The sequence below is a fragment of the Myotis brandtii genome, unplaced genomic scaffold, assembly GCF_000412655.1.
Source record: "Myotis brandtii unplaced genomic scaffold, ASM41265v1 scaffold1026, whole genome shotgun sequence".
Classification (NCBI taxonomy): domain Eukaryota; kingdom Metazoa; phylum Chordata; class Mammalia; order Chiroptera; family Vespertilionidae; genus Myotis; species Myotis brandtii.
Genome location: NW_005353435.1, coordinates 1,248,636 through 1,261,037, shown reverse-complemented (window position 1 = coordinate 1,261,037; position 12,402 = coordinate 1,248,636). Strand labels below are relative to the sequence as shown.

General features: G+C 41.8%; 1 protein-coding gene across 1 annotated transcript in view; it reads right to left on the bottom strand.

Moving 5' to 3' along the window:
• FMN2 (formin 2) overlaps nucleotides 1-12,402 on the bottom strand; it is a 108,825-nt gene that overhangs the window by 60,268 nt on the left and 36,155 nt on the right. The window contains exons 7-12 of the mRNA XM_014536019.1: nucleotides 11,446-11,507; nucleotides 5,062-5,153; nucleotides 4,767-4,896; nucleotides 3,456-3,613; nucleotides 2,191-2,230; nucleotides 1,893-2,013 (exon numbers count right to left, since the gene is read on the bottom strand). Coding sequence (XP_014391505.1) covers nucleotides 1,893-2,013; nucleotides 2,191-2,230; nucleotides 3,456-3,613; nucleotides 4,767-4,896; nucleotides 5,062-5,153; nucleotides 11,446-11,507 — 603 coding nt within the window. The remainder of the gene's footprint in view (nucleotides 1-1,892; nucleotides 2,014-2,190; nucleotides 2,231-3,455; nucleotides 3,614-4,766; nucleotides 4,897-5,061; nucleotides 5,154-11,445; nucleotides 11,508-12,402) is intronic.

Sequence of the window (12,402 nt, the reverse complement as noted above, 5' to 3'; positions counted from 1 at the left end):
CGAATTTCATGCACCGGGCCTCTAGTTACAGATAAGGAGTAAACCCTTTGAGTGAAAATCATTACCTTCTTAACCCTGTGAGGTGCTCAAAACTTGCTAAGATGCTCCTTCAATGTTTCATCTGGAGCCACCCCATCACTGGAGAAGACAGATGTGCAAGAGGAAGAAGGACAATGGCAGTGGCTATTGGTCCTCTTCAAACCCACTATCTGGTGTCTGTGAGTTCTCCCTGTCTAGCCCTAAGTCTTGTGAGAACTTGCAATTTTCATGGCTACCTGTATATTTAATAACTACAGGAAGAAAGCATGTAGATACGAAAAATAAGTGAGGTACCATTCCCATCATAAGCAAACGTACGTTCCCTAGAAGTACGATCGCCATTCCTCTCCTTTCTCCACTCCCCTGTAAACTATGAAGTCCTACTTTGCAAGACTGAGTTGTTAATAAAAGTATAAAGCATTTTTCTGATCCCCCAGAAATGCCCCTAGCACTGAGGGTGGGAGATATTAATAAGCAAACCTGTAAACCGATATACCTGGCATAATTTTGAAGGAAGATAAATACTATATGGTTTGTCTTTTAATGTTTTTAAAAGTCATACTTAAATACATCATAACATAGGGCTATACAAACATAACATAATTTTATTTATTTATTTTAAACAAACTTGTCATTCTTGGGTTCAGTAAATGAACACCCATATTTGAGGGTACCCAATGCACCCACAAATGCCCAATCTGCGTCAGGCTCATAATAAGGGGTGCTGAGTGTTTAGAAACTGCAAGCCAATTATGCAATGTTATTGTGTGCATTTTAATCCACATAAAAGCATCGGCGACCAGAATATATATGACCCCATACATTTCATTATAGATCAGTTTGGATAAGCATTTCCAAATTGGGTAGAATCTCTTAAAAAGTTACATCATCTGAGTGGTTTTTGGACAGGGGTAACCACGCCTCTTTTTTTCCTGTAGTTACACATCCAATGAGAATTCACTGCCCTAGCCGGTTTGAATCAGTGGATAGAGCGTCGGTCTGCGGACTCAAGGGTCCCCGGTTCGATTCTGGCCAAGGGCATGTACCTTGGTTGCCGGCACATACCCAGTGGGGAGTGTGCAGGAGGCAGCTGATCGATGTTTCTCTCTCATTGATGTTTCTAACTCTCTGTCCCTCTCCCTTCCTCTCTGTGAAAAATCAATAAAATATATATTTTTTAAAAAGAAAAGAAAATTCACATACATTTACTCACTCCCTGTCTGTGCCCGATAGAGTGAGATAGAGGCTTAGCTAGCAGAGGTGTTCGCAGCTCCATAACAATAAGAAACCTCATGACCAGAGAATAAAAGAGATTTTAACCACAACATAATTTTTAAAAGGGTACACTGTTTACTTTTGTGTAAATATTACTCTTAAAGTAGAAATCTGATGAATTTCAGACTTCAAACTGATATAAGGCTTCGCAAACTAACAACAAGACATACACACGTGTGCTTTTAGACCACATATGTGAAAGAAGATGTTTTGTCCCCAAGAAAGTTCACAAGCTACAAAGTCTTGGGCAAGTGTATGAAGGGAGGGCTGGGAGGGCCTGGTCATCTTTCAACAATGACAAGATAAAACACACAAATGTTCTTGGCTGTAAACACAAGACAAATTTGCTCCTGATGAAAGAGATGACTATTCAAATAGCCAGCTTTTTAAACAACAAAACAATAAGATGATTGGTAAAAAAAAAAAAATTTTTCTTTAGCCATACTAAACAATTTTCAGTTCTACGAGGCTCTAAAAGACTTTTTGTTCAAGAACATCAAAAAGTCTAGCTTCTCTTATTAAAAAAAAAAAAAAAAGCATGACTAACAAACATGAGTTTCTTTAAGATGCTCCGTTACCTTTCAGGTCCTTCTTTAGTTTTCTGAGATCTTTTTGAAAATCCTCAAACTTCATCTGCGAAGCCTGAAACAGGTCCTGGGGCTCGGGCAACGGAAAAACACACTGCTCTTTCCCGGCGTCCTAATTCATTAGCAAGAAACACATCATTTTTAACCAATCAGCACAGAGATCGATAACAATCATACGACAGCAGGGATGGCAAAACCGCAAAAACAAACAATGCCACGTCATTTACAACAAAGACCGACCCCTCCCCACTCAAAAAAAAAAACACCTATATGCAAAAAACTGTCTTACCTCATCAAAATTTCGAAGATAATAGGAAACGATATATGACTAATATAGTGTTAAATAAAAGAAATCCCAGGAAATCAGCATATATAGGGGAGAATGTTTAGAATGAAATATGAAATTCTCTATTTCAAATCATTTTAGTGACTATAACTAAGGAGTTGAATGGCATAGAAGATCTTATTTTCCCCAGTGCTCACATCTAAGCTCCAAATGCTAAGCACAGCTGTTTAAGGGTGGAGTCTCAACTATAAATACTTTCCTATTTTTACTTTCCTCCGTCAGAAAATTAGTTCATTAATTTGTATGGATTTTATTAAGGGGGATAACTACTATCTTCACTGAGATGATGAATATTGCTAGCATTTCTACACATTTGGACCAGGAGTAAGTTTGATGGTCTAGCTAATACTATATAGATTAGGAACATAAAAAAATTAAGCATTATTTCAAGTAATCGGGAGCTTTAAAAATGCAAATACATATTACAAATTTTTACGGCAGCCAATGAGATTGAGGAACTCATATCCACTCAGCTGTAAATGGTGCAATGTATATAGATCTACAGTAAAAAATGTAAAATTGTTTCATATCCAATAGTCTTCAAAAAACAGCCTTTCACCTCCTTTCTGGAACATGGGGAGGCACTAATTTTTAAATTATTTTTTTTTGCATTTTCTTTACAAACTACTTTCCCTCGTCTTCCTTTTGCTTAAAATGGAAGGAAAGAAGAAGGTAATAGATATACTGTCTAATTTATGGAAATTAATTAATCCTCAGAGTCCACAAAGATAAATATTAGCAGACACGGTAGAGTGAAAAAATACTTATTTTAAAATATTGTCTGCTTATTCATTAGGCACAGCACTCAAAACTACAGGAAACATTGTCATTCACTAAATCACAAATATGGGATGGCCATTACTTTTCTTTAGTTCAGAACCATAAAGAGACATTTATTACAACTGACTTGTAGTCTAACTACTAACCAGCTCAACGGGCATGGCTCAGTCAACCTATGAACCAGGAGGTCACGGGGGTCAGGGCACATGCCCAGGTTGTGGGCTCGATCCCCAGTGTGGGGCATGCAGGAGGCAGCCAATCATTGATTCTCTCTCATCATGGATGTTTCTATCTCTCTCCCTCTCCCTTCCTCTCTGAAATCAATAAAAATATACTGTAAAAACAACAACAACAACAACACACACACACACACACACACACACACACACACACAGTCCAATCCTCAATTTGCCTACATTCATTCACACAAAATACTTACACTGCTTTTGACGTCTTTCAGCTTCGGAAGGATGTCTAACCCAAACCCGTCGGCCTGTCCCCGAGTCTTGTTCCCGCCATTCATGTAGTTGCCGAAGGCCAGGACCAATCCCAGCACCTGCATAACCCCGGGGCCATTTTTCAAAGTCTGTAAGCAGAATGAAGAGCCATTTCTCTCTGATACTAAGTTTTGTTTGAATTTTCTTAAGTCAGTGGCAGATATTCATCTGACACTGACCATTTGGGGTGACATCCAAACTTTATTATTGGTCGTTATCATATTTGAAGAGGAGTGCCTCCGAGAGGAAGAAATCTAGGCCATTTCTGTGAAACAAATAAGGCTACACGATGACAGTTACTACAAAATAATGTCCTTGCTGCCAGCCTAATTGTACCCACCTCAGCAGCAACACAAATGTATGGCATAGTGGTGGGAAACCGAAACATAGTTCCAAAGATTAATGTCCAAATTTAGGTTCATCCCTGAAAAATCCATACTCACGTCTTCCAAAACTCATCATTTAACCTGATTTTGCATGTCACATCCTCTGAAAATGTGCCTTTAATACCTTATTACTACTTTTCAACCACAACAATTGGTACTATTGATTTGTGACAAACTGTTTTAAATGTTCATATTGCTAATTTCTGCCAAAAACGTATTCTTTGTTTTAAGAAGACTATTGACCTTCTGTTGAGTCGTACAGCTGATCCTAAATCCTTTGGTTGGAATCAATCACGTGTTATTGAGGGACCCTTCCAAATACGACAGAAAGTACATAAAATGCCTTCAAATAACATTTAATAGGGAGTTCGATGTATTTGAGGGCCATGAAAAGTAATGATTCTGGCCCTGGCTGGTTTGGCTCAGTGGATAGAGCATCGGCCTGCGGACTGAAGGGTCAGGTTCAATTTTCCAGTCAAAGGCACATGCCTGAGTTGTGGGCTTGATACCCAGTAGGGGGCGGTGCAGGAGGCAGCTGATCCGCGAGTCTCTCTCATGATTGATGTTTCTATCTCTCTTTCCCTCTCCCTTCCTCTCTGAAATCAATAAAAACATTAAAAAAAAAAAAGAAAGAAAGAAAAGATCAGCAATGGCCACATTCAAGCATTGTGGTCCCACGTGCACTTTAGCTTTGGTTCTCAAAGCTCAGTCATAACACGTTCTCTTCCGTGGGCCGGCTAGCCTTCAAATTTGTTGAGTTCTTAGAATAAATCAAACTTTTCTGAAATGTGAACGTGCCTGAACACAACTTAATCATCAGAATCCCAGCGTCCGCTCTCCACACACCACAACCCACCTCACACAACTTCTGCAGCAACTCAAGTTTGCGACGGATCGAGCAAATGCTTTCCGAAAACGTGGACTGGAACAGGATGCAAAAGACCCGCTCGGAAAAGTTGGGGATTAGTGACAGCTCATACAGGAACCTAAGGGAAGAAAGCCACGTACAGAGAGAAAGATGTAACTCAGAGAAACAGATGTCCAAGCTCATATCACGCATAACAACGATGAACAGAAGATCCTGCATTTTCCAAAGGGAGTGAGCCTGCCCAGGCCTGGAGGCCCGTTGCACGGTCCTAAGAGATGCTTACTGTTCGGGCTTGTCCAGGGACTTGGCACTTTCCTTGTCTTTGGAGGACCGGCCGTGCTTTTCAATTTTTTCCAGTTCATCCGACTGTGCTCTCTGCAAATCAAAAGGCAAGATGGGGTCAACTGAGTCCCTTAGATAAGGATGATCTTAGTACAGCAAAACAGATCCTATATAATAACAGCCTAATATGCAAATAGACAGAACGGCGGAGTGACCGGCAGAACGATTGGTCACTATGACGTGCACTGACCACCAGGGGGCAGATGCTCAATGCAGGAGCTGCCCCCAGCCCACAGGCCCCAGGCCAGCCAAGGCAGGTGCCAGTGGGAGTACCTCGATCGCCCCACTGGTCGCCTCATAGATCAGCCCTGATCGCGGGCCAGGCCTAGGGACCCTGCCTGTGCATGAATTTCGTGCACCGGGCCTCTAGTATTTTCATATTTCTTAGCATCCCTTTGTAGGAAAGCTTGACATCATTCATGAGGCATCTGAAAGTGTAAATATGTTTAATGGAAACCAGATCATCTCCAAATCTTCCAAATAGTGTTATTGACTATCAGTGATCTGCAAAACACTTATTCAAGCATGTTTTAAAACAATACGTTCTTCTTCTCTTGCTCTTTGAGCTGTTTATAATCCCCTCCAGAAGGCAAGACTTTCATGTTAAAGTGGTATTTCTCATTAAGGAATCAAGGAAATTCAATTTGATCCTACGGTTGGTCTAAGATTGTTACAGGGGAAAAATGTATTTATTTACCTATTTCAATCATTGTTTATGGATATTTTTCCTCAGGGGAAAGAAAAATACAATTGAATTATTAAGTCATGGAGCGAAAATAAAAGGTTTTATACTTCTGAGTTTTCTTTTGGATACAATAAAAGGCCTCATGCTTCTTTTCTTTCCCAACCTTTTATAATATCAAGCTAAAATTTTATCAGCATAATTTGCTTCTTTATAAGTGACGGTCCGCATTTTTAACAGAAGGTACAAGACTTTATAGACTTGGAGAATCACAAGTCTTTTCTTCTTTATGGAGATTTTGGAGGTGTTTTATTTGTAGTCTTGTCTTAGTAATATCTTTTTGGATATTTCTCTTTGAAGCAAGGAAAACAAAAGCAAAAATAAACAAATGGAACATCATCAAACTAAAATGCTTCTGTACAGCAAAGGAAAATACAACCAACGAAACAAAAATACAATCAAGTGAATGGGAGAATAGTGGGTGGGCAAAAGCAGGTTTATAGTTATGAGTACACGAAACAGTTTATTTCTTGTATTATTTATTAATTATTGTATTATTTTCCATATGAGCTGTAAACCTACTTTTTCCCACCCCTGTATATTCACAAAGAATATATCCAAGTAGGAGTTGATATTCAAAATACATAAGGAACTCATACCACTCCATAACAAAAAAATAATAATCTGATCTACCCCTGTCCAACTCCAACTCCAATTCCCCTATGTACTACTTTCCGGAAACAGACTTTCTCACCCAAAATACATTCTAGTTTTTCACATCTATGCCTTTGATCCAACTGCTCCATCTTCTGGGAACATGTTTTCAACTCTTCTCTCAAACATGTTACCAACCTGTGTTTACCATGGAAGAATAGCCCCAAACATTGCCCAACTATGAAGATTATCTTAGCTCCTGCAAGATCAAATAATGCTGGCTCTTCAGCAACTCTCCTGCTCTTTCCACACAATTCTATCCCAGCACTAATGACATTTGCCTGCAATTATTCAGTTGCATACTTGACATCCACCATTTGATTTGGGGGGCGAGTGGGGAATCTGTATGTCAGGTATGTTATGAATGAAATAGCTTTCATTGCATTGGACTGGGAATCTCTTAGCAATTTTAAGGGGAAATGCTTTTGCATTATTTAAAGGACAATTTAAATTATCCTTTTGAACATTACACATTAAAGAGTTTCTGGCTGGTCTCCATACTATTTGTTGACTCATACTTCCTCTAATATTGAAAACTAGCTTTTCAAGAGATACACTTTTTATGATCCATAGATTCACATTCTACAACTGCACAGATCTTTCTTCTCCAGGTACAGTGAATAACTGGAATATCTTTTTTTAAAAATATATTTTATTGATTTTTTACAGAGAGGAAGGGAGAGAGATATAGAGAGTTAGAAACATCAATGAGCTAGCTGCCTCCTGCACACCCCCTAATGAGGATGTGCCTGCAACCAAGGTACATGCCCTTGACCGGAATCGAACCCGGGACCCGTCAGTTCGCAGGCCGACGCTCCATCCACCGAGCCAAACCAGCCAGGGCTGGAATATCTTTAAATGCCCAGGACTGAGGAGAATTCGCAAAATGGCAGCGGCACACGCACAGCAATCTAACGTTGTATGTCTAAGGGCTGAACAGCTGCTCTTCAGGGACCTAAAACCTTGAGCACTTAACCATATATTGGCAAACATGCAAGTAAACAAAAAGAAATTCAGAACCAAACACTCATGAGATGCCATCTGGAATCATTCAACCTCCTAAATAAGGTTGATAGGCGTTTTATATCCTTAAAAAAGACTTGGCTATTTATTTCTTTAATAACTTTATTGCACATTAAATTTTAGTTGTCGCAATCATGGGCCTCCAGGAGGAAAGGTAATTATCCTCTCAAGCTAATATGTCAAAAGCATCCAATGTTATTACTGTTCGTGCATAATTTCAAGTCATGACCCAAGCTTTAGTAAAAACCAAGGCTCTTGGCTTGTACTTATAAAACAATCAACATTTACTACCGTTGGAAATCTCTACCTAATATGACCATACACAAGCCAACCCTGAAAGTATTCTACATGAGCTATAATATTCCTAGCCGTACGTACATTCCCAGAGCATTAGCAGAAAAAAGGGATTTACAGGAGGTATCTCGAACATTTATGGCGTTGGGATGGAATAATTTACCGTGGTTACTAGCCAACTGCACTATTTCTCTACTGCTCGCCTGCCATCATGGAAAATTACTGGGAAATGTTTAGTACACACGTGTCAGGAGAGACAGTCCTCCCACGAGAGCGGAATAGTTATTAAAGAGCAAAGGGCCAAGAAATACTCTCTGTACTCCACCGAGCTAAAAAGTGTGCTAATGTGCTCAAAGAAGCCAGAGGCACATCACGGAAGAAGACAGTTAATATAAAAACAATGGCTGGTAGAGACAGACAGGGTGATGATCATTCAACACCACACGCACGGATGTGCAATTCAGGTTCTTCTGAGGGGAGACCTCCTTCGGGACCGAAAGCAGCTTCGTTAAAAGGAGCAGCAAACAAGTGTTTCCATTATCCAACAAGGTTTGCATTTAGAGCTAAAATCCAAGGACAAAAATAGCAGCAGGGATCAAAGCTGGAGCTAAACATAAAAGTCATTCCCCAAATCATTTTTATCTGCGAAGAATTTAGTCTCCATCTACTTTATAAAGAATGTGAACACAGCAACAGATCTTTGGCTGCTCCCCTCCTCTCTTTCCAAATACTAGAAATCTTGGGTATCTCTTAGATTCAGGTCAATACATAGTAAAGACAGGCCCGCCTGTGGTCTTTCCTAGGTCAGTAGTCGGACCAGAATTTCTCAGGGAAGTGTGAAATTTGGCATAGGCATCTTCCCATCTGTGGACCCTGAGAATCAATGTGCCTGTTACGAAGGCCTCCTGGTGGCTACTTGGGTTCACATTTATCAACAGAGTCTCCGGGTCATGGCTAACCAGGGCTCTCTCCCGCGCTCCGTGCTTCAGGGAAAAGCTGTACTGTGCTCCTGCCATCTGGGTCAACCAACCCTTCTAAGAGAGATCCTAGGATCTTATTTCAACTGTCTTTCCCTGTCCAATCAGAGTTGTGCAACTGAATCCTCGTTTGCATCTTCACTGACCAATCAGAGTGACTCCATTCTGACCACTAAGGACCTTGCTTCTGGACCAATCAAACTGTGAGACTATGGAGCCCTCATTTTCATGAAAACTGACCAATCAGGGACTGGGACAGGACCTCTTCTCTAATTAAGCCAGCTTCACCTCTGTTTCCATGGAGGGCACATACAGTTTCCTTGTAAGACTGCATTTCCCCAGCCTGAGCTGTAACCCCAGAGCAGCAGAGAACTGCCGAAGCTGCCTCACCAAAGCTGGACTGGGAGGCCAGAACTGCCTGCCTGAGCCACCTGCCATATAGAATCTATAATAATAAAGGTGTAATATGCTAATTAGACCAGATGTCCCTCCGGACATCCTTCCAGCCGACCTTCCAGACGAAACCAGTGGCCGGAGGGAAGCCCAGGTCCCAGGTGCCAGAGGGAAGCCAGTGCCAGCAGCCAAGGGAAGGAAGGCCTACTCTTGCACGAATTTCGTGCACCGGGCCTCTAGTACAGGTATATTAAAAATCAGAAGCAAAAGATATGTCGAATCAACTGGACATGTTATAAACTGCTTATAAAGAGTCTTTACTATGTGAACTCAATAACAGTCAATAACCTTGAGAGAACCGGAGAGATTTTTGGTTCTGAAAGGTCAGAAGGATGTAGTGTATTTAGTAACTGTGTCGTTTCACTGGGTTTTAACTCCTCAGGAAACAGGAATCGGGCGCTCAGGATTGCGCTTTTTGAAATTAGGGTGTGTTTCGATTTGGAGGCTGCCCCACACTCATTCACATCTAGAGGAGAAAGGCCGCTGCCAAACATATGCAATTAGGGGAGGGGAAAAAAGTTGATATTCTAAATAAGGTTTGTGTAGCAAATACTTCCATCTGTTACCCAGAGATCAAATGCGACTGCTTTCAAACAGTCCCATGACATGCATGCAAGCATCTGGCAAAAAAAAAAAAAAAGCATGTATTTATGGGAAAGGTTTCAGGTTAGTTATGTTATTTTGGCCTCCAGGATAAGTAGTGGAATGCTAAATAAGATTAGTCTCCTCATATATTTAATAACAACAAACTGAGTTTAAACACTACACTCTCGTTTATTTTTTTCTAGATAAAATTTTTCTAGACAAAATTTAAATGTTCCCTGCAACGCCATTAGTAAACAATAAAGGCCAAATTAAGATTCCCCTCAGATACCTTTCAAACGCTGCTTTCAGACCTGAACACAATGATTACAGTTATGACAACACAGTGAACTTTGAAACATTTCCCAGGAGAACCCAAGCCAAGTCCAAGTGTGCACAGGCCACTTTTCCCTTCTGCAGATGCCGTCACACGAGCAAGACGCACATCAAAAGGAGTGACAAGCCCTAGCCGGTTTGGCTCAGCGGATAGAGCATCGGCCTGCAGACTGAAGGGTCCCAGGTTCGATTCCAGGCAAGGGCACATGCCCGGGTTGTGGGCTCGATCCCCAGTAGAGGGCATGCGGGAGGCAGGCGATCAATGATTCTCTCCCATCATTGATGTTTCTATCTCTCTCTCCCTCTCCCTTCCTCTCTGAAATCAATAAAAATATATTTTTTTTAAAAAAGAAAACAAAAGAAACTTGTAGGAAAAGCTGAGGCAGACCCTTGTCATAATCTCCACCACAGGCACAGGCCATGCGACTGGGAGGGGTCCCTTTATAGCCAGCTTCTCCCTCACACCAGCTTCTCCCTCACACCAGCTTCTCCCTCACATACAGCTTCTCCCTCACATACAGCTTCTCCCTCACATACAGCTTCTCCCTGAGGAGTGAAGAGTTTGAACTGCACATCTAGCTACTACAATTTTTCTGGCTCCTACACCCAAGGATCTAGCTGCTAACTTGCTTGTCTCTGAGAGCTGACGGGAACCACCATTCACTGGTCCCCTGGGGGCTGCCGAGAACAGAGCAGCAGTTGCGACAAGACTACAAGCGCTTGCCACAGCTCCCCCGCCCGGCTCGGCACACCGTGAGCCAACAGCAAATTCCGGCTCCCAGCTTCCGCCCGGGGAAGTGAAGGACTTGGCCTGGAAATCTCGCACCCCAACTTTTCTGGCCCTTACCAGAGAGACTGGCTTCTCACTCACTTGTTCCATGCGTTCCTAGAAAGCATTTTGCCAAACCTATACTTACTTACATACATACAATGCACCCAGATCAGATTTCCTTCTTAATATATTTTTATTGTTTTCAGAGAGGAAGGGAGAGGGAGAGAGAGAGAGAAACATCAATGATGAGAGAGAATCATTGATTGGCTGCCTCCTGCACGCCCCCTACTAGGGATGGAGCCTGCAACCTGGGCATGTGCCCTGACCAGGAATCGAACCTGGGACCCATCAGTCCGCAGGCCGACTCTTTATCCACTGAGCCAAACAGGCTAGGGCAGATTTCCTTCTTAAAGCAACAAGCCTAGCTGCGTACAGTGACAAGTAGTGTGTACGTATTATATACTCACACTTCCAATTCCTTCTATTACTCACATTCTCATAAAGAGCTTGAAGGGTCTCCAGGTCAACCACAGAATTGTCCAAGTTCACAACAGCTGTAAAAAAAGAAAAAAGAAAGAAAAAAGAAAGGATATAAATGCCATCAGCCAGCTGTGAAAAGATGTCTGGCCACTTTTTCTTCTTCTTTCATTAATTGTTTATTTATTTGTGTGGTTTTTTTTGTTGCTGTTGTTGTTAATCCTCACCTGAGGATATTTTTCCATTGATTTTTAGAAAGAGTGGGAGGGAGGAGGAGAGACAGAGAGAGAGAGAAACATCGATGTGAGAGAGACACGTGGATTGGCTGCCTCTGGCACGCGCCCCGACTGGGGCTGGGGATCCAGCCTACAACCAAAGTATGTGCCCTTGACCAGAGTCGAACCTTGACCTTCAAGTGCCCTTGACCTTCAGTCCACGGGCCGATGCTCTATCCACTGAGCCAAACCGGCTAGGGCTGTGAGGTCTGGCCATCTTGAGCAGTGGTGACCAGCTCTGGAATAGTGTTCATGGCCCAGCAGTCAGTGAAGGTAAGGTGCTCACTTCAATGCATTCATTTGCCCCACGTCAAAGACCAAGCTCAAGGGATTTCAATGAGGGGTGGGGGGTAAAAGTTTGAGCTCTCACTTGCTCCACAAATACAAACCCTCATGGATAGGGCCCAGTCCAAAGTCAAAGCTAAACTGTGAGTGTCTTTCCAGGACTAACTGTCTGAGTTTGAAAAACTTGCTTCACAGCAGAAAATCAGAGCGATCACTCCTGTTACTGTCACAACCTCTTTTTACACTGATCAATGCTCTATCTGCCGACACAGGAAACGGTTCATTCCAATCCCTCAACTGGTGGGCTTGATGTAGAAACGACAGGTGCATTTCCTGTGATACTTTTTTAAATTGTTCTAATAAAAGAGCAATTCTTTGATTATGGTATTGAGATGAGCACAGGTGCATCCTA